This window comes from Drosophila grimshawi, unplaced genomic scaffold (assembly GCF_018153295.1).
Source record: "Drosophila grimshawi isolate 15287-2541.00 unplaced genomic scaffold, ASM1815329v1 contig_311, whole genome shotgun sequence".
NCBI lineage: Eukaryota > Metazoa > Arthropoda > Insecta > Diptera > Drosophilidae > Drosophila > Drosophila grimshawi.
Window position 1 is genome coordinate 12,726,970 of NW_025063098.1, and position 21,513 is coordinate 12,748,482.

Consider the following 21,513-nt stretch of genomic DNA (forward strand, 5'->3'; position numbering starts at 1 on the left):
GCTACTTGTTGATATTTGTTTCCTTGGTAAACAACAGCTTTTCCCGTTGCTGTGCTTTATGCGTTGCTATAACAATAACATGCTCTTTCGGGTTTTTCCTTAATGAAGGCATTTTAGTATTTTAAATCAACAAAAATTGTTGATCACTTCGAAAACATCTACACAGAAAAAATAGTCTCGAATATTAATATAGAATACTCGTTTTCAGAGTTGTTTTTAGCATAAAAATACAAAATCAGCAATATGGATGATATGGAGATAGCTAGTGTGGGCCAATTTCAAACATTGGTCCGCTATAATAATCCGGTGCTCGTTGTCAAGCATCCGGATAAGAAAGGTGCTCCGCTAACGGAGCTGGAAATGAAACGACCCCAAACGGCCGGTGCCCTATTAGATACCAAGAAAGAGACTGAGGAAATATTAAACTCGATATTGCCGCCACGCTGTTGGGAGGAGGATGGTCAATTGTGGCAGCAATCTGTATCCAGCACGCCGGCCACACGCCAAGATGTCATCAACTTGCAGGAGATGCTGGACACACGCCTGCAGCAGACACAGGCACGCGAGACGGGTATTTGTCCCGTACGCCGTGAGCTCTACTCGCAGTGTTTTGGTGAGCCTCCGCTTTGTGTAGGAGTACCAAACATTTTCCAATTGGTGTTTTATTACAGATGAGATTATACGCCAAGTGACAATCAATTGCTCGGAGCGCGGCTTGCTTTTGCTGCGCATTCGCGACGAAATCGCCATGTCCATGGAGGCCTATGAGACATTGTACTGCAGCTCGGTGGCATTTGGGATGCGTAAGGCTTTGCAGGCCCATGAGGAGAAGGAAATGTTACGCGATCGCGTAAAAACTTTGGAGTCGGATAAAGAGGCACTCGAAGAAATCATTGCTGATATGAAAATGAAGCAAGAGCAGGCCGAGCGTCGCAATGCCGAACTACGCGCCTCTGAGGAGAAGAAGTTCACTGAGGAGATTACATTCCTGAAGAAGACCAATGCACAGCTCAAGGCACAGCTGGAGGGCATTACGGCACCGAAGAAGTAGACTGTCGCTGATTGTGTCGTTGTTTGTATTTATTGATTTAAATGAATTGTTAGAAATTATTGGAATTAAAAGGACTGAGCAACAGCTAAGACTCATCAGCCGTAGTGTTCTCTGTGGCTGCCTGCTGAGTCGGGTTCTCGGCAACTGATTCAGTTTCAGCTTCTGCTGCAGTCTGCTGTTCTGGCTGCTGCTCCATCTCGGGCTCATCCACATTAATCTCGTTTAGTATAAGCGTTGGCTTAAAGGCTTCCGGCGTCTTTTTTGATTTAGTTTCCTTTGCTGCTCGCTTCTGAGGCGGCTCATCGGTGGACTCAGTTGCGACAACATTGTCATTCTCATCATCATCATCTTCGGTCGGCAATTGACTGCGCAGAGCGTGCAGCTCTTCCTCAGTGGGCAGGGTGTCCTTTAACTGTTCCATTTTACTCATGTATAATTCATAGACAAATTGTGTCATCTCTGTCATATTTTCAACGGTTTTACTTATACTGTCAGAGGCTGGGTTGCTGGTCAGACGCTCAGTTGGATATGCATCTGATGGCACAAGCCGGAGATTCAGTGGGCGCTGCATTAGCTGCAAGATTTTGAGCGATTAGTTTGAATGAAAACGATTATTTAAATAGCTTAACTTACTAATTTAAACGTCTGCTGCAATTCCAAGCAGTTCTTGAACAACGACACGCGTCCAAAGATGTACAGTCCGAGACGGGCACGACTCATAGCCACAACTAAACGGCGCACATCTCGCAAATGACCCACAGCTTTGGTGCGCACCAGAGAGATGAGTATATAGTCATTCTGTTGGCCCTGATACTTGTCCACAGTGGTGATCTTATGCGGCCAGCCAATGAGCGGATTGTTGCCGCAACGTGCATTAATAACATCGCGTATGAGATGCTTCTGGCCATTGTAAGTGGTCAGAATTGATATCTTGGCAGCAGGATAGTCCAACAGACGCATGTACATGTACAGAGCAACTACAAACTCTGCCTCGGCGAGGTTCTGATAGAGAAATGTATTTTCGAATTATATTAAAAACCAAAAAAAAGAAAAAACGGCGTTTACCTGATAGAAGTACGGATTGGGCTCAGATTCGCCCACGCCCTTGAAGTCTTCCACGTTGATAAGCTGATAGTCGTAGGCCAATCCTGCGTTGGCCTTCTTATATTCGTCACGCTCAAAAATGTGCTGCAGATCAGCCAGTTTCTTGTAGCGCCACTTGTACAGCGTACAGATGCTGGAACGCGCACGACCCTGACCATCCAAATCAACAGTGGGCACGCCTAGACGCACCAGACGAGTAAAAAGACTCTGCTCCATATTGGAGTACTTCTGGAAGGCCATGTTTTTGATGACAGGTGGCAGCTGATGATGATCGCCAATCATGATCCAGCGCTTCAATCGATTTAGACCATCCAGCGGATTTTGCAGCAGCAGCGGTATGAAAGTCTCGATCTCCAATATCTGAGCTGACTCCTCCATCAGTATATTGTCATAGCGGAATCCCAGATTCACCAGCTCCTTGCGCTTAAGTGCCGCGTGTGTGCAGGTCATGGCAATGATCTTGGCCTCCTTGACTAACAAATATTTGGAGCGATCCAGGCCCGTACGCAGCAGCTCAAATGCGCGGAATTCCTCAAGCTCCGTGAATATGTCAGAAATGTAGCGAAAGTTTGACTGTGCTATGTTCATGAGTTCCTCAAAGCTGTCACCCTTAAAAAGTGGCTGTGGCGCATCCGAAAAGAATTTGCTAAAGGGAAACTCGGTTTCAAATACTGAAGACAGCTTGTCCCTATCCGTCTCAGCACTATGTACGTCCATCTGGCTTTGGAACTTCTCCCAACGAGCCATTACATTATACAAGTAGAAGTAGCCTGCCGTTTCGCAGGTGTAGGCATTGTCGCCGCTAACACCGACCGCCTCCTGCAGCCTCTGCACTTGGCTGAGCAGATCCATGCGCTTTGCCAGCACATAGTTGACGCGACCATAGCGACTATAGTCCTTTTCTGTTTCTAGTGCTTCCTCACCATGACCCAGACGCAACAGATGCCGTTCGTCGATGTCCAGAGCCATAATCTTTTCGAAAAGCTGATTCAGCGCCTGATTGGAGTGCGTCACAATCAGCGTCCGCTGACTGGGCTGATTATGATAGATATTCGAAATGATTTGCACGGCAACATCAGTTTTGCCCGTGCCGGGTGGACCCACCACCAGAGTAAGACCCGGCTGCATGCCAGCGCGTATAGCCTCGATCTGTGTCGGTGTGAAGCGAATGCAGTTTCTACGAAAAAAATGTGATGTGATATTTAAAATACTTTAGTTTTGAATTTGGTACTGACTGTTTGGGCTTGTCGCTGGGATAGGGACCTCTTGCCTCGTATTTGCATGGCAGCACTTTAATGGATTTGGATACAGCTGGCTGTTCTGCCTGCATCTCCTCTGTATCACTGTCTCGCTGCTCGGCCACATCCTCAAAGATGAGGCGGTAGGGCGGCTCCCTTTTGCCCACTGCTTGCTCGCATTTCAGTTCATAGTCGGGAAAACTGGATTCTAAGTGCTCGTAGTCCAGGAACGTGTCATTGAACTCAAGGCTGCGCTCTTGATTAGGCATGTTGCTGTAATGCGCCGCGGCCGGATCACCGTACCCAAGGAGTATATCATGCAGCCACGGTGGTACCACACATTCCGTATTCATCAGATGACGAATGGTTTCCAGCACTGCTTTAAAATTATTTTCCTTGGGCTTGCGACGCATCAAAATGTTGAAGCTCTCGTAGACATCGTCAGCGCCCTTTTAACGGATGATTAAGTATTAGATTGAAACTTTTTTCCAAGCATTTAAATATTGCCACAAGGTGTTAACGATCCTATGCAAAATATTTATTCGTCAGTAGCAGTTATGATGACACTTACCTCCTGCAAGTCATCCATGTCCATGCGATACTGATTCGAGTCGAGCCACACACGATAGCTCCGCTGCTCACCCGGCAGCATCGGTCTTGGTTCTGGTCCGTCCTCGATGACACGGCCATTGGGGTCGAGCATGCCCTCCACCTCGCAACCGCGCACACTGACCAAGCCAACCTGTGGTATGAAGGGCTCCCTATGATTGTACTTGGTGCCATAGGGCTGTGTGGGTTTCACTGTGATCAGGAAGCAGACGTCGTGTTTGCGCAGGTTCTCCCATTCATCCTTAATCTCACGACGCACTGAGAGCGTCACGCCCACATCGGCACGCACGCGTGATGGCTTCTTCTCGCCCAGATGCGGCTTGGCCACCTCGACAACAGCGAAGCTGGCAATGGGCAACGCCATGCGTGCCCATCCACCAAAGACGACGTCACCGTCCTCTGACTGCCAGGGCAGCATACGACTGACGGCATCCTCGATGTCCTGACGTATCTCATAGGTGGACTCCAGCCGGAATAGATTAAAATTGCGCAGCAAATAATCATGCAGCGTGAGGAACTGCAAGTTGAGCTTTGGCAGAGCCAGACAGGTGTCTCCCGTGTAGTATTCCGATGGCACCACATTCTCATCCCAAATGATCTGCTCCGTGGGATACAGTGGCATTTCATTGAGCGCCTCCAGCTGTGAGCAGCGTTTCTCATGTCGCGTAATAAGCAACTCACGCAGAAACTCTTCATCCAAGCGATGCCATTGAAATGGCTCGACCGCCTCATTTGGCACAAGATTAAGAAATGTGGCAATCTGTTTGAGTCCCTCCGCATCCAGAGCACCGAAATGCTTCTCCAATGAATCGCGATTGTCCACCGTTGCCACGTTGGACAAGGCAAAGACGCGCAGTGTGGAGAACTTGGCAAAAACAGCACGCTGCAACGACGTGATCTTCTTATAGTGCAGCTGCGTCATGTCATGATCGGTCAGTGAGTTGCCTGTCACATCGTTGATCTCGAAGCGTGTGTAGAATTTCAGCATATCCAACAGCTGTAAGTGAACAAATTATTAACTGAATAACTACATTTAAATAAAATCATAAAACTGGGGTAATAAATATGAATAAATAAATTTATTAAAACAATAATAATATTAACGATAAATGCAATTTACGGTTTGGCTTGCTGATTGCTCCTCCAAGAGTCAGTCAACCTAGACAATCTCATATTTAAGTGCATAATTTAATACAGAATATTCTTAGTAAAAACTTGATTTTACTGAACCGCTCCTGTACGCCTCCGCACCGCGTGCATTGAATGGAACATATTTTTTACTGCCACTACCTGTATTTCAAATTCTACAAACACACACACACACAAGTAATGCTCTCTTTTGCCCGCAGCACAGGTAGCATGATGCTAGCGAGAACTTGCTAAGCTAAGAGCCAGTTTGTGACAGTCGCGTCTGGTTGATACGTCATCAGTTTAGGCCCTGTGCGTGTGTTTGAAAAGTGTACAAGTTGTCAGACTTAACTTTCCAGTCAGCGTCAGAGAGAGATAGAGAGAGAGAGGGAGTGACCATGCGAGAACGTTAATTAAATGTCAGCAAAAAGCAGTTTGCCCATAGCAGATGGAAGTCCTTATTGGGCTGGTCGAAGGGCAATCAGTGTGGCGGAAATTTCAAACTGGATGCAGTGTTACTAAAAGAAACACCTTATTTTAAGAAATCTATTGTTCATATGTACTTTCGGTTACTAAAACCATATTTCATTATATCACCAAATCTTTTATTTCGAGAGAGATATATTCCTAATACGCATTCATTATATGTATATATGTGTGTAGGTGTGAAATGACAAGGGCTTCGCCTCCAGCTCCTGATCCCAAGTGCTGACAAGTGGGGTGCAGTGAAAGACAAGGCACGCGTTTTAAATTGCTGCGAGGGTTGCAATTGCTACAGTTGAAGTTGCAGATGCGATTGCCGTTGCCGTTGCGGTTTGCTGGGATGCACAGACGAGCGCAGTAGATGAAGTACTTTGGTGTCTTATCACATCATCACACGGCCAGACAAAAAACAAACAACGGGGCACATACACACACACACACACACACATGTATATATATATACATATATAAGCATATATACACAGTACACAAACAGGCATACTCGGGTTTGCCGGTTCTTTGAGTAGCCTGTTTTGCTCCAATTGATAATTTCCGTCGTTCAATTTAAACAACAAAAAAAAAGAAGAAAAAGCATTGCTTATATATATATATATATATGTATGAATGTGAGAGTGTTCGCCTCAAAGCCCTGCTTCAACGCTTTGTTTGACTTGGTGGTTGCTGCTGCCTGTAGAGAAAGAGCAAAAGAGAAAAGGCAGGCGAATGGAACTCTACACTTAGCCAATGCCAACTGCTGCTGCCGCTCTCTGTTTCTGTTTCCGCTAGTAACTAGAAGTTAAGAGCGCCAGTCAGAGTCAGAGTCAGAGTCGGAGCGAGGGAGAGAGTAAGACTGAGAGAGAGAGAGAGAGAGGGAGAGGGGAGAGAGAGAGCAACCGAGACTCATTCGCATTCTCAGTCCGGGTCTCATTCTCAGTCAGTAGTCGGTCGAAGCGGTTCGTTTTCTTTTGGAATTTGTGCGCTGACTGCATAAAAATGCAAACAAAAACTGTTTAGCAAATAAGAAATGGTGTATCGTGTATATTTTTTATGGACTGTGTGATACGATCTGATACGTTCAGCATTAAACAAAAACTTAATAGTGTTAAACTCTCCAAAAAAAGAAGAAGATAAAATACTATCGCTTGTCTGGCTGCTTTAGTTTTTGGCATGCAAGTCATGATCTTGGATCGAAACCGGCATCAGCCATTGCTTTGATGACGCATTCGATTACGATTACAGCTACGAGTTCGTGTATCTGAATCTGTAGGTGTATCTGTAGCTGTAGCTATAGCTGTAGGTGTATCTGTAGCTGCGGCAGTGTTGTCGTGCGAGATGCTCGTAAAAACGCTTGGCGCGCAAATTTTGGCATACCTGGGCAGAGGCAGCTGCCTTCTGCTAACACTGCTGGCCACACTGCAAGCCGGTGCTATCACCGCTCATGTGGCCAACAACAGCTCAATGCCGGCGCCTGTGCCGGCAGCCCATGATCCCAGTCTGGTGCTGGTAAACAAGTGCTGTGAGAAGTTCGAGATACACGTGAACAATACGTGTCAGCAGGTTAACCAAACTGGTAAGCTACAATCGGCTTGAACAGGTCCATAAATCGCTGCACTATACCAAAACAAGACTGTTGCCATTAGCAACGGCAGTCGTACAAATAGCTGAACTCGGCCACAGCCGGCTTGGCTTGGCTTGGCCATTCAACTTTATTGGATTTTTGACTCTTGGCATGCAACATATGCCCAACATTTAATGGCCCATTTACTGGCAATCAATGGTGCAAAGAGAGACATTGGCTGCTGCCGAAAAATCCCCTTCATTGTTTTAAAAACAAACAGAGCCATCATGATTTATGATTTATGTGGGGAAAGTGTGCGGGAATTCATTATCCAGCAGACTCTTGGCACTCAGTGTCGTCTAGGGGTGAATGGCATATGCTTGACGTCTAAATTCATTCAGTTCCATATGGCAGCAGTTTTAAAATAAATTCGTTAAATATTTATTAGATTGGTAGCAAAGTTTTGAATCAATATCAACACGACTATTTTTTCTGCTATTTGCACAAATATTTATTCCAAGTTCGAAGAGTCAAATGTTAGTTTAGGGATATAATTTATCTTTGATGTGGAAATTTCCTGTTATTTTACGTGAATTCTTTCATTAAATTCTAGTTTTAGAAGAACTAAGAATTATATAATGTTATCTTGTACTCAATTGTTTATCTAAATACTGTTTCTTACAAGCTGATAAATTGTTGTGCAAATTATTTCACACTTGTCATTATTTGTTAAACATTAAAAGAAAATTTAATAAAGATAACTGTGACTAGGGAAAAATGTATCAATAAATATTTATTTATTTATTAGTATCAATTGAATGATTTTGAACTCGATAGTGTTAAGGCCATAACTACTTAGTAAACAGCTGTCACATTATTAGATCACAAGCAGACTCATCTGCATGCAAATTAGAGAAGTAGTTGAATCATAAGTATGATGTAAATGCCAATGAATCACTATTTCATAGTTTTGCCAACAGTTTTAAGCAGCAAGCATAATAATCCAAATGGAAGCATACGAAATTAACACAATTCGCAGAGACTGCAAAATGTCTGAGCATCAATTGCTTAATGGCATTGGTATGTGGTGAATCCGTATCTGTAACTGGATTTGTGATGCATCACAACGTGGCTTCCGTTCTGGTTGTGCATTGTTAATATTTATAGACTTGGATGGATGTTTTATGATTGGCTTTGTTCGTTATTGTTGGGCATTGTTTGATTCTCTCCGCCAATTGAAGTGATCTCACACACATGCATTATTGTTCCACATATGCTCTTTACAGACTATTTTCAGCCCATGTTCACCAGCTACAGCGGCGATCAGAACAGACCAGTGGCGAATTTCAAGTTCGTCATAGGTGTGCCCAACTGTGGCATCAAGCAGATGTGGCATGTTTTGGACTATGCGGGGGTAAGCACTAAACAAATACCATCACAAATGGAAATGTGTTTAACTATCCCTTTCTGTTGCAGAGCTACGATAAACTGGTACTGCTGGACGATGGCAAACTGAGACATTACACCAATGCCGAGGGCGATGCCGACGGGCAGCATGGAGTCCAAACGGACTACGACGAGGATTTCGCAGAGGCCAACAAGCCGCGTTATTATGACTACGAGCATGGACAGTATTGCTTGGATAAGGTTCGCATACAGTTTATGCAAACTGAAGTTCTTATTCTAATTTGATATCCTATATATTCTACAGGCTATTTCACCAGAGCATAAGCAGAGCCTGTTTGCCCATATTTGTTTAGCCAAAAAGGAGAACAATTGGAACGAGTCCAACTTTTTGTTGCGCAAAATACTCAATCCCATATTCCACGGCATATCGCTGATTATATTACTGATAATTGCCATCGTTTACTTCATATTACCCACGCTAAGGTGAGCATCGTTTGATGCATAAATGCACTGGATGCAGACAGAGTTAGAATAGAGGAAAGAAAAGCTAAATAGCTGGGACCACGAATCGCAGATCAACGATTATGCCTTTGCATAATTATAATTATTTTTAGATGGCTTATTATTATTTATTTTATTGTATTTTTCTTTAGCAGAGATCTGGTTGGAAATATAGTGACGACAATTGCCATGTGCTTGATGGTCAGCCAGGCGGCGGATCTTGTCTGCATATTTACGGATTTTACAAATCACGTCAGCTTCATTGTGGCAGACATTATACTGTGTTTTAGTCTGCTGGCTGCTTTCTTCTGGCTGAACAGTTTTGGCTATTACATATGGAAGACGTTTCGGTCGCGTAATGTGTTTCTACGCGTCACAGATGGTCGCAAATATTGCTACTATTCAGCCTATGCCTGGGGCTGCACGGCTACGATGGCTGTGCTGGCGGTCTTTGCCCATTTCTTCTTGGATGCTGACTCGTACAAGAAGGAGAATATGCGGGGCGAGCAGCAGACAATTGGCTGGCTGGGCATATGCATATTTTTTGCACCCATTGCATGCACCATCATCATAAACATCTTCTTCTATGTGACCACACAGAAACTGATTAATAGACGCACTGTCTACGGACGCATAGCGCACAAGCTGAAGGCGAAGTAAGTGATGATATATGTACACGTCTTCAGCATGTTGGCAATTAATCTTTTATGGTTTCGCAGCTTCATCATGTTCTCGCTGATGCTGCTGGTCATGTCGTTTGCCTGGCTCTTCCTCACCATGTCCTGGCTGGCCCTGGACGGCCTGCTCTATGCGCATATCATAGTGAATGCGTTCCAGGCACCACTGCTGCTATATATCTGTGTGCTCCGGCAGCGTCATGTGACCTTTCTGCTGAAAAAGTCCTGCTGCTACAATGAGCCCCCATCAACGAACGATTGGGGCGACGAGCTGCACTATATGAATGGCAACGACTATTAAGATCGTCCACTTAAATTAGACTCAAAATGGGCAACAGCCAAGTTATAGTTGAAAAAGGGCCATTTGGTATCAATTAGTTGTAAGATCTATTCGTAGCTATGCTAAGTGTTTTTGTAGTTTAACAATGTTAAACATTGGAAATTGTACTTAAAATCCAACTTATTTATAACCGAACAAATTAAACAAACAAAAGTCTGACAACATACCTGACCAAACAGTTTTCCCTCCTCGCGCTGCACCAGCGGACTCATCAGAGCCCGCACAATCAGATGACAATCATCCAGGACAGTGTTGAAGAAGCGGCGAGTGGGCAACAGCGCTTCGAGATCGATAATGAACTCCAGAAAGCGTTCGCAGTAGTGTACCACGTTTCTGTTGAGTTCGCCTTCAGCGGGAATGCGTTCCAGTATGTTCAGGAAATCAATGATGAGGTTTTGCATAAAGTGACGTTCCCACATTAAATCTGGCTTGGTGTTATCCTTCTCTTTTTTCTGCAGGCGCTTCCAATATTTGCGCCATTCGGGTACGTCCCGCAGCTCCTGCTCACGTCTACCTAAAAGAAATAATGAAAAATAAAACTTTACCTAGACTTGTTCAACCTTAAATTAATTATGCATATGCTCATCACAAAATATTAAGCACAATATAACCGAACAACGAGGCTGACTTCTTATATAGTATTATTATTATAGACATTTTCCGCACTGATTCGATTCATTTGTCTATCGTGGAGTGTTGACTTATGATTATCATATGCAGGTTACATTTTTAAGATTGTCTATGACTTCTGCCGTTTAAGTTGATCTTAGAGATAAATAATTAATTTCACTCGCTTTAGAATCGAGTAGTATTCTTATTTAAGGCATATTTGGCACACGTATTTAAGTATGTTATAACGATCGGACAATATTCATGTTATTAAATAAACTATTTAGGCTGTTGTGAAGATTCGAAAATATTAAAGTTATTCGAGAGACTATTTTTTACAGTCTTCTGTCTCAAAGCTTATGATATGTTCTTTTGTGTGATACAGAGTATCTCTTAGTCGGACACTCTTGTCTAAAGCACTCCGTCATGTTGTACTTACGTGGCTGCAGGCAGTGCCACATGGAGAGGGAGACTAGTCGCTTGGCCTGCTCGCGACACAGCTCGATTTCCATACTGTTGAAACAGTGATTCAAGAACATGAGCAGCGCAGTTCGCTCGCGCAGCGTGCTATTGGATTTCTTTGTTGCCTGGTCCGGCAAGCAGGAGTTCAGCACGTGGCGAAAGAATGCCGGATACTGGTCTGGCAACTGCTCGAACACATTCCAAACCTCGACGCGTTCGCGGAACTTCTCGTTCGACATGATCACTATGGACATAAGATGCGCGTGAGTCGCCGTCTCTCGCTTGTAGTTGGGCCACAAATACTGCTCCAGGTACTGGCTGAATTCCAGCATATTAATGCGACGAGCGCTGTTCTTTCCGCTCGTTATCTCATCGGCGTATATTGTTTCGATGATATCCGCACTGTACGGCAAATGCTCGGACTTGGACTCCGGTGACCAGTACTGCGATGCTAGCTACAAAGTTAGAGTTTTTGACTTGAGTTTGTAAACGTTTGGTTAAGCAGAGAGCACCCACCTGCCAAATGACATCTGAGCTGAATTGGGCCAAGGTGAGTGCACCAGCTTTTTCCTTGGGCTTCTTGCTGGCCTCTTTGGCGGCCTGTGCCTGCGTTTGACTGCGCCGTTTCATTTTGAAGCTCAGAAATTACACAAACTAAAATGCACACTTCCAAAATATTACCAAAACAAAAGCCGGCTGCAATTGCAGACAGTGTAACCGTATGCGGAAAGCAGGCAAATAAATAATAGCCCACTAATACCAGCGTTCACACGTTCAATCGATAACAATCACAAGGTGGCAACGCCGTGTCTGGTAATGCAAGTACAGTTTGAGAGTCACCCAAAGCGCCGACAACATGTATCAGCCCATGCCGCCAGAAAACTTAAATGTGAGTATTTCTGATTTTACAGACGCTATGATTGATATACTATTTTTAATACATGCTTGATCTCTCAGAGCCACATACTGACAGTGCTCGGCTTGCCGTTGCTGAATAAGCTGCAGCAGCTGGAGATCTTGTTTGAGCGTTGCACCGTGCGGCAAATCCAGGAAATTTACCCGCTCATCGTGCACTCCATATTCGGCATTAATGGCAACCCCTTGGGATGGGGACTGCGGATTACGACCATGGAGAATGCATCGCATTCTTTCAACAGACTGCAGCATTTCTTTGGTGTCAACGGCATTTGGATGCACGTCTGTCACCGGCTTTTGAACGAGACAACCAAATTCGATATTGATATCCATTTACTGCCGGTGAGTAGAAGCTTAAGCCATTGGCTGCGAAATAACTCTTCTACTGTCCTTTGCAGCGCAAATTCATTGGCATGCTGCAGGCAGGTCCAATGTTCTATGCGGATCTGATCAACATCGATCCGCTCAAGCATCAAGTGAGCACGCTGTCCCTCAATGCCTTCGACTTTTACATATTCCACTTTGCGTTGTACGCCCTACAACCACTGCACACCATCAATCCCATTGCGATGCAGATACACAATGAGCGCACAAAGACTATCTATCAGTACCTGGCCACCGAGTACCTGGACAACTTTCTGCCACAGTATCCGGACGCAAGCATCGAGCCGTCCAATTTCTCCAGTAGCGTAAAGGCACCGCAACAGATGCCCGTACAGGCGTTGCAGCCACAGCGTAAGCTGCGTTATCTCAAACTACCCAGTTCGTATCGGAATGGCAACAACAATGCTAGCGGTGCTGTCAGCGGTAACACCTCACCCCAATCAGTGGACAGCAGTGACGCTACATGCCGTGCCCACGTCTGGCGCTCCGAGTCCGTGCTGCATTTCTTTGTGGACATCTGGCTGCGCTATGACATCGAGTCGGAGCATCATCTGCCCAGCAGTGATTTCGTCAGAGGAGTGCGCACGCTCGTCAAGCAAATTCATTTCTTTGCCAATGCAGCGCATGTGGATCACAGTCCGCTGTGTGCGCTCCGCAAACAATCTCTAACCATGGTCAAGGTGAGTATTTATGGCTTTCTCTGCAGTCTCATCGACCGATGGCCGTTGGACTCCTCTCTGAGCGTTGTGCTGGAGCTTTGGCTCAGCTACATACAGCCCTGGCGCTACACTTTGGGTTCCAACAACCACAGGACGTAAGTTACACTCGACTATTGGAAAGATTTGCATGGTCAATAAGTTAGTTTCTTTTGCAGCGTGGGCGTTTTATATGAGCCACCTATTACGAACGCGTTCGACGGTTTCATCATGGACAATCTGATTGTCTACACTCACATCTTTATGTTGCTGCTGCCGCGCTTTGAGCGCCTGGATTACACCGTTTATCGCAATGCATACATGCTGCATCGACTGGTCAAGACTTTTTCACAGCAGGATTTAGTTCAGCGTCTGCAGCGCTTTGAGCGACTGCACACGGGCCATAACTATGGCGTTGATTCACCGCAGCGTCAGGTTAATATGTTGAAGTATGTTTGAACCCAGATTTCGTTAATTATTTTCTTAGTGTCACAAGTGTAAATCTTTAATTTCAATGTGCTGCAAAATTGTAGACCTACGTTTCATGATAAACAGGTTCATTGCAACGAAATTTGAATAACCATCATTGATTTTGATTTCCCAATTGCAGCAAATCCCTCAACAACTCGTACAATGCGCAGTGGAATCCATCGGTTAGCTCCGACATGCCCAAGCTATTTAGCGAGTCCATGCATATGAAAATTCATAATTTTTTATATCTCATCAGCATGGTGCGAAATTCTGTGCTAACGAATATCATTAGTGCGCTACGTAAAGAAATTTTGGAACGTCAACGGTCGGAGGGTTATCTTAAAAATCTCTTCAAAAAGTTCATTGGCGAATCCTCACAAGACGAGTTAACGTTGCGTGATATAAGTCGTATACCAGAGGTTCTGCGTCAATGTATAGATGCCTTCTGTCGGACTTTTGATGTAAGTTGCTTTATATTTTGATTATTTATCTGAAATAACACAATCTTTGCAAATCAAAAGGTGGATCAGGAGTCGTTGTCTATGCACGAATCACTGCAAACGGAGGCCAGTCCAACGGCCTCGCCTTCATCGCAAAACTTTAGCTTTTTTGATCCAAACAATAGTATAAACTCTTCAAAACTGACACCGATGCAAATGTCGCTAAACGCGTCAAACATGCTGGACACCGTCGATCCTGCGCTGTTGCCCATAAAGAGCAATGAGATTAAGCCGCTGGTGAAAGTGCTGCACATCATATCAGAGAGTATCAACGAAAGGGTGAGTGTTCAACACACTAATATACATCATGACACAGTTAATAATGATATGAAATCCCATTCAGTTTGGTAGCCGCTTGGAAGCCTGCTACGAGCGCGAAGACTTTTTTGGAAAGCTGGCACGACAAATGCTGTGCGCGCCCATGACGGAAAAGTGGTTTGAAAAGAGTAGCGGAAATGTGGAATTTTATGAGAAGCAGCTACCCGCTCGCGTCAGTCTACGTCCACTTGCCTCTATATCCTCACTTTGCCTGATGGCAATATCACTATGTTTTGGACACTTTTGGTGTGGTTTTCCCTCAGTTGGAATTCTCATTTTGTGTGTTGTGTTCTTGATGTATCGCATTTTGTTGGCGGTGTTGTCTTAAAAAGTTCGTTGATGTAATTATTGAATTAAAATTATTATAATCTTTTTATAATTTGTTTGCTGTCTTATCTATTGTTACGCCTCTGAACACGTGAAGCGGTTGTAATCGTCCGACAGGCGGGCCGTAAACTTTTATATGATTCAGATTTGGCATTTTCGTAAAACAAAACCTTTCATAGGTCTTATCTCTGTTCATATTGAGAGTTTGTATCTTATGCCTCTCGCTTAAGATTGAGTACTATTTCACGATGTAGAAACGAATCTTTCGCTCGGCTAATCAAATCCATTAACTCATATGTTCAATATAAGTAAGCATTCTCCGTATATTTACGCTCAGTGATTGTGCGATATTTTGTTGAGAGTGAAAAAATTGCTTCATTGCACATTTTTTTGCTCTCAATCATATAAACAAAGTTTTGTTGAGAATACTTTCGTTATCATGAGTGGTTGGCGACTCATAATTCTGTACAAATGTGTATATGCACTATGTACATATATAATTTATATTGTTTCAGTCGAAGTCTCGCTGCTGCACAGTACTGTGCTCCCGGCTACTTAACAGCTTGAAATGCTGTGCTCTAAAAAAATCCAATAGGTTGCGGTATGACAAAAATATTTACAAGCTACATATCTCCAAATAAGGTCATCCTTAATTCATCGAACATAACTTTTGTGTCTCATGAACAGTGAAAAATCAACATCTTTTGTAAAATTGCGGGGCGCTAAAACTGAAATAAATTTCTTGCGTGTGTCATTAAATAAAAACATGTCTATGTAAAATATACAATACATTAAATTTAAAATTCCAAGAAGCAATATGTATATGTACAAAATTAATTTTGCTCACATCGGGCACTCAGGTGAATGATGCGGAACCACGACCATAATCAAGGGAGCGAGACTATGTGAGAGAGAGTTTTTCAGTGTTTTGCGTAGTCTCTTTATTATTTCATTTCTTTATTTCATGCTCTTTACACCTATAGAGAGTAAGTATTTCGCGCTGCGCTCCACCCGAAGATTATGTGGTGAGATTGTATTAAATTGCATTTACGACAAGGAGATTGTAGAATTTTCGCATTCAGCACGTATGATAAGATAATTCGGTCGCGTTTTCCTATTAAAATCAGACCGCATTTTATACAGCGAGCACCAACCAGATGCTAACGCAGACTAGCGTTAACATACAACAAAATGGATAGTAGCACCAAACCGGATCGCAAAAATCCATGTGAAGAGGCGAGCTTTATATCTCGACTAATATTTGCATGGGCCGTCCCATTGTTGTTTCGTGGATCGCGACAAGGTCTCACTGCACTTGATCTAACGGAATGCCTAAAAGCAGATCGCTCAGAGCACTTAGGAAATCGTCTGAATCAGTGAGTATTTTGAAAGTTATCCTATTTTAAGGGCTTAACTACTTGTCAAAACTAGTGAGTGGAAAAAGGAGCTGTCGAGTGCTCGAAATAAGTCGCATAAACCGAACCTGCGAAATGCCTTAATTAGATGCTTTTGGAGACCTTTTATTATCAACGGAGTCTTATGCGTTATTTTCATTACACTCAAGTAAGTCAAACGTTTTAATCAAACCTGCAGACTTCATTAAAGACGACTCTTCTTGTAGAATGCTAACAGCTGCAATTTTAGCCCAGCTTTTGATGCAGCTGCAACATGCAGCTTTGAAAGTCAGTGGGCTGTCCAGTGTACTTAATAGCACCTCTCCGGAGGGCATTAATATAAATGCGTCTGCGACTGATGTATATAGTAAGTAGTGGCTACAAGTTTATCTATTACATTATATAACATATCTCAAATTCATATTACATAAATTAAGTTGGCGTCAAGAGGTGAGTCGATGCAGTCATGCCCGTCATTGCATCTGTCGGCTTTAGGCCAAAGAAGGTAGTATAAGTCAGATTCAATCGGATCGAAACTAAATATTATAAACCTATATCTGCAATCTGTTGGATATCATTTTGTATTCAAGATCATGAACAAATTCATCAGTTACAAATGTTAAGAATAATATATTGTATTTTTTATTTTCTAATTTTTTTTTATCTTACTCCCCGATTACAAACTTTATTACGAAACAAGCATTAATGCAAAACCTTATCAGTAGTAGCCCAGTATCATTATTCCATTGTTATTTTAGAAACGATAGGTGAGTTCTATTATAAAGAACTTATATGGTTTTCCTGGCTAAGAACATGTAGAAAATAATCGGTTGAAAAATAATGTGAAAACAGAAAATAAAGAGATTTACTATAGTTATTTAAAAACTGATCTATTTGTTTGCTAATTTACATAGGCAACTCATCCTATTCGCTGGACAAAGCTGCTGCCTCTGACGCATCGAATACAAGTTTTGACATTTGGAACAATGTCTATGGACTTGGAGGCATGTTGGTGGCTGTAAATTTCATAGCTTGCTTTCTTTGGCACCACCTGTATCTGCGTCAACGTCTGATGGGTGGTCGAATGAGGATTGCCTGCTGCTCCCTGGTCTATCGCAAGACATTACGACTGTCCATGCGATCGGCGGGATCTACCTCGGCGGGTCATCTGATAAACCTCATGTCAAATGATGTAAGCCGACTGGACTTTGCTCTAGTGTTCACGCATTATATCTGGATATTGCCCATCCATTCGGTGGTCACTTGTTACCTTATATGGCTGCAAATTGGTCTCCCCGCTCTTATTGGAGTCGGTGGACTACTGTTGAAAACTGTGCCCGTGCAGATGGCGCTGAGCAAACTGACCTCAGCACTACGGAAACGCATTGCAGAGCGAACGGATGTGCGCGTAGGAATCATGAATGAACTTATGAAGGGCATTCAGGTTATTAAAATGTATGCCTGGGAGAACTCCTTTCTGGTCGTTGTGTCAGAGGCTCGACGTCGCGAGATCAAACAACTTCGATACGCCAACTATCTGTACGGATTTCAGCGCACGACCAGATTCTTCATACAGCGCACTACATTATTTATTACTTTAGCAGCTGCTGCTCTCATGGGCCGAGGCATCACTGCCGAGTTTGTTTTCTCCGTGGTAATTTACTATAATATATTACAACTTGTGGCGGCCGTTTACTGTCCCCTGGCTTTCAACTTGGCCGCGGAGGCTTTCGTCTCACTTACTAGGATTCAGGCGTTTCTGCAACATGAGGAACGTGATGAGGAAACACAATTTCTACAGAAGAATGGTGAAGAAGCTATTGTTTTAAAGAACATTAGCGCCAACTGGGACAAGGAGAAATCACAAGGAACACTTCGCAATTTAAATATACAGATACAAAAGGGCCAGCTTTGCGCCATCATTGGTCCAGTTGGATCAGGCAAGAGTTCTTTGCTCCAGCTTCTGCTGGGAGAATTGCCTATCACTGATGGTGCTTCTGTTATAAACGATACGATTTCCTATGCATCGCAGGAGCCATGGCTCTTCACAGGCAGCGTCCGGAATAACATTCTCTTTGGTGAGGAGTACGATCAAGAACGCTATCTGGAGGTAACCAAGTCGTGTGCTCTCATTACCGACTTCCAGCAGCTGGGCGCAGCTGATCACACCATTTTAGGAGAGCATGGAGCTTCCTTGTCCGGTGGGCAGCGAGCTCGTATTAACTTGGCGCGAGCAATTTACAAAAATGCATCAATTTACTTGCTGGATGATCCATTGAGCGCTGTGGACGCCCATGTTGGACGACATCTCTTCGACGAGATCATTGGACCACGTGGACGCCTGGCTCGGGAGAAGGCCACGCGAGTGCTGATCACCCATCAAGTGCACTTTCTATCCGAGGCTGATTGGATTATAATTGTTGAAAAGGGTCAAGTCTTGGCTCAGGGCACGTATCAGAAAATCAGCAGCAGCGACCTGGATTTTGCCAAGCTACTCGATTGTCCCAACGATGTGGAAGGTCTTGAACACGAGACACCATCACTCCCATTAAGTGAAATCGAAGATCAGGACGAAGATGAGGAAATTGAAGGTGATATTAGCCTGCAACCACTAAGAAAGCAGAGCCAGACTGAAGCCACTCAGTGCAAAAAATTGGTGAGTTTAACTTATATGCTGACTTAGGAGTAGGAAGTTCCTTTACCAGTCTTGACTTTGCCCTCCGCATTTGCCATGCGACTTGAGCTATAGTGTCTGTTAAATTGTTTTAATCTTTGGGGAAGGTTAGTTTACTATTAGCTCTTATCTAATCTAATATAAAACAAGTGGAAACTGTCGAAACTGCAGTCGAAAGTAACCGACTGTGTACTACTCTGCATACAGTATAATAACTACTAAAAAAGATATTAAATGGCCACCTTGAAACCTAATTACTGTGGGCTAAGACTCAATCTTCGGACTGACTGAGCTAGCTGCCATTGCACAAAATCCAATAAACTCCTTCTATGATTAGATTGTGTCATAACAGTTGTTATTTTTAGATTTCTTAATCACTTAATAGATTAAAAACGGCAAGGTATACATTTAAACACAAAAAAGTTAACTTATCTCCTCGGTTACTATTTCACTTATACCTCATTTCATTGATTCGTACTTACAGTCCTCAGCTGCCGATCAGCAAAAAGTTGACCAAAGGTATAATGGATTGGCTGAGACTCAAGCAACGGGAGGCGTATCAGCAAGTGTGTGGTTCGAGTACTTCGAAGCGGGCAGCTCTTTGTTGGGATTTAGCTTCATGGTGTGCATTATGCTGCTGTCTCAGGCAGTGTGCAGCGGCTCAGATTACTTTTCCAATATCTGGGCGCAGCAGGAGCGCCTGCGGAATCAAGGTGGACTCACCTTTTTCACCACCTACGAGTGCATGTACATTTATGGTGTTCTCATCGTTGGAGTGGTGATTATGACCAACTTCCGTGGATTCCTCTTTTTAAAGACATGCATGCACGCCTCCAAGGTCTTGCATGATCGCATGTTCCATTGTGTCTTACACGCGTCAATGAGATTTTTTCATAACAATACATCGGGTAGTATTCTCAATCGGTTCTCCAAGGATATCGGCACCATGGACGAGTGGCTACCGCGAAATATGTTGGAGTTCGTGCAGCACGGTCTGGTTATCTGTGGTATACTGATTGTGATTGTGGTCGTAAATCCCATGCTATTCCCAGCAGTTGTAGTTCTGGGTCTCCTCGATATGCTCATACTGAAGCTGTATCTGCGACCCTCGCAGGATATCAAGCGCATGGAGGGCATTTGTCGCAGTCCCGTTGTCTCGCATCTGACCACGACTTTATCCGGGCTTGCGATCATACGTTCGCGTAAGTTACAGGCTGTGGTCGCCAAGGAATTTGATCTGCTGCAGGATGTGCACAGTGGCGCCTGGCAGCTGGCAGAGTCAACAAGTTCTGCTCTTGGACTGTGGGCGGACGGCATTAACTGTATCTTCCTCACGACAGTTACATTTAGCTTTATTATCTCCAGTGAAGGTGAGCTAACAAGCAGTCCAGAACATCGACTGAATAAATTAATTCTGTAAATTGCAGTTACATACAGCGGCAATGTCGGATTGGCCATCTCGCAGGCGATTCTTCTCACGGGCATGGTGCAGTACTGGGTGCGAATGGTGGCTGACTCAATGCAGCAAATGACTAGCGTGGAGCGTGTGCTGGAGTACACGGAACTTGAACAGGAGTCGACGACCAGTGATAACAAAGATCCCATTCAACAATGGCCGCAGCACGGAAAGGTGGAATTCCGGAACATGTGTTTACGCTATGATCTCAATAGTGCTCCCGTCCTCAAGCATCTCAGTTTGACTATTGAGCCAGGTTGGAAAGTGGGAGTGGTGGGACGCACCGGTGCTGGGAAATCCTCGCTGATTGGGGCACTCTTTCGCCTGGCGTACATTGAGGGTGGCATCTATATAGATGGCATCGAGACAGGCAGCATCTCGCTGGAGACGCTGCGCACCCGCATTTCCATAATACCACAGGATCCAGTTCTCTTCAAGGCAAGCATTCGCTGCAATTTGGATCCCTTTGATCGTTACAGCGATTCAGAGCTTTGGCGCGCTCTTGAAGAGGTCGAGCTTCGGTCGGCAATTCCCGGTCTGGACTATATGGTAACCGAACATGGCAGCAATTTCAGTGTGGGTCAGCGACAGCTCCTTTGCCTAGCGCGTGCGATCCTGCGCAACAACAAGGTCCTGGTGCTGGACGAGGCTACTGCCAATGTGGATCTACTGTCAGTATAACCTCTAAAAAGCCTTTCAGCCATATTCACAATTATTTTTGGTTTTACAGAACTGATGCGTTGATCCAGCGCACAATTCGTGATAAGTTCCAGTGTTGCACAGTGCTGACTGTCGCGCACAGGCTGCACACCGTTATGGATTCGGATCGCATCATTGTTATGGATGCTGGCATTGCTGTGGAATTTGATGCACCTCATGTGCTGTTACAGAAATCAGACGGGGTTCTCAGAAATATGGTCGAGGCAACTGGAGGGGAGGCCGATGCACTGCGAAACGTGGCCAGTGATTCCTATCATAAAATGCAGCAGCCTCAGCCAAACGAAGGAATTGAGGAAAAACACCTGCTCAGGTTGTTGGAACGCGGTACAGGAATTCTCAAGGATAAGAACTCGCGACCATAGCATATTTAATTTTCTTTATTTAAGTATTTTTTTTTTTTTTTTTTTTTGTTAAAAGATAACACTACGGTTTATTTTTTTTTGTTTTTTTTTGTGCTTTATATACTACATGATATACTATGAATACATATAC

At 44.0% G+C, this 21,513-nt stretch overlaps 5 protein-coding genes across 7 annotated transcripts; 4 read left to right on the forward strand and 1 right to left on the reverse strand.

Annotated features, from left to right (window-relative positions):
* The first annotated feature begins 171 nt into the window (after positions 1 to 171).
* On the forward strand, positions 172 to 1,149 carry LOC6563154 (putative inner dynein arm light chain, axonemal). Its single transcript, XM_001989453.2, has 2 exons — positions 172 to 613; positions 672 to 1,149. The coding sequence occupies exons 1-2, from the start codon at positions 244 to 246 to the stop codon at positions 1,049 to 1,051; spliced, it is 750 nt and encodes a 249-aa protein (XP_001989489.1). The 5' UTR covers positions 172 to 243; the 3' UTR covers positions 1,052 to 1,149.
* LOC6564067 (RNA helicase aquarius) lies at positions 1,060 to 11,862 on the reverse strand. The gene is made up of 8 exons (XM_001989451.2): positions 11,684 to 11,862; positions 11,145 to 11,622; positions 10,264 to 10,610; positions 3,965 to 4,999; positions 3,391 to 3,842; positions 2,117 to 3,332; positions 1,685 to 2,053; positions 1,060 to 1,625 (listed from the first exon to the last, which is right to left on the reverse strand). Exons 1-8 carry the CDS (start codon positions 11,795 to 11,797, stop codon positions 1,137 to 1,139), a joined length of 4,500 nt encoding a protein of 1,499 aa, XP_001989487.1. The 5' UTR covers positions 11,798 to 11,862; the 3' UTR covers positions 1,060 to 1,136.
* Positions 6,581 to 10,255, forward strand: LOC6564068 (probable G-protein coupled receptor Mth-like 5). Of its 2 annotated transcripts, none has more exons than XM_001989452.3 (6): positions 6,581 to 7,183; positions 8,458 to 8,585; positions 8,648 to 8,818; positions 8,883 to 9,061; positions 9,232 to 9,735; positions 9,799 to 10,255. In XM_001989452.3, the coding sequence occupies exons 1-6, from the start codon at positions 6,946 to 6,948 to the stop codon at positions 10,055 to 10,057; spliced, it is 1,479 nt and encodes a 492-aa protein (XP_001989488.1). In that variant the 5' UTR covers positions 6,581 to 6,945; the 3' UTR covers positions 10,058 to 10,255. The 2 variants fall into 2 exon arrangements, with proteins under 2 accessions (XP_001989488.1, XP_032593138.1); XM_032737247.2 differs by having other exon boundaries at positions 6,728 to 7,183; positions 9,235 to 9,735; positions 9,799 to 10,254.
* Positions 11,863 to 11,997: 135 nt separating the features above from the next.
* Positions 11,998 to 14,829, forward strand: LOC6564066 (sphingomyelin phosphodiesterase 4). 2 transcript variants are annotated; one of them, XM_001989450.2, is made up of 7 exons: positions 11,998 to 12,056; positions 12,125 to 12,424; positions 12,481 to 13,280; positions 13,341 to 13,610; positions 13,772 to 14,093; positions 14,154 to 14,411; positions 14,476 to 14,829. In XM_001989450.2, exons 1-7 carry the CDS (start codon positions 12,024 to 12,026, stop codon positions 14,776 to 14,778), a joined length of 2,286 nt encoding a protein of 761 aa, XP_001989486.1. In that variant the 5' UTR covers positions 11,998 to 12,023; the 3' UTR covers positions 14,779 to 14,829. The 2 variants fall into 2 exon arrangements, with proteins under 2 accessions (XP_001989486.1, XP_032593137.1); XM_032737246.2 differs by lacking the exons at positions 14,154 to 14,411; positions 14,476 to 14,829 and having other exon boundaries at positions 12,008 to 12,056; positions 13,341 to 13,596; positions 13,772 to 13,890.
* An 870-nt stretch (positions 14,830 to 15,699) lies between these two features.
* Positions 15,700 to 21,405, forward strand: LOC6564065 (ATP-binding cassette sub-family C member 4). Its single transcript, XM_001989449.3, has 7 exons — positions 15,700 to 16,153; positions 16,209 to 16,340; positions 16,399 to 16,538; positions 17,086 to 18,827; positions 19,330 to 20,215; positions 20,273 to 20,972; positions 21,032 to 21,405. The coding sequence occupies exons 1-7, from the start codon at positions 15,969 to 15,971 to the stop codon at positions 21,381 to 21,383; spliced, it is 4,137 nt and encodes a 1,378-aa protein (XP_001989485.1). The 5' UTR covers positions 15,700 to 15,968; the 3' UTR covers positions 21,384 to 21,405.
* The last annotated feature ends 108 nt before the right edge of the window (positions 21,406 to 21,513 follow it).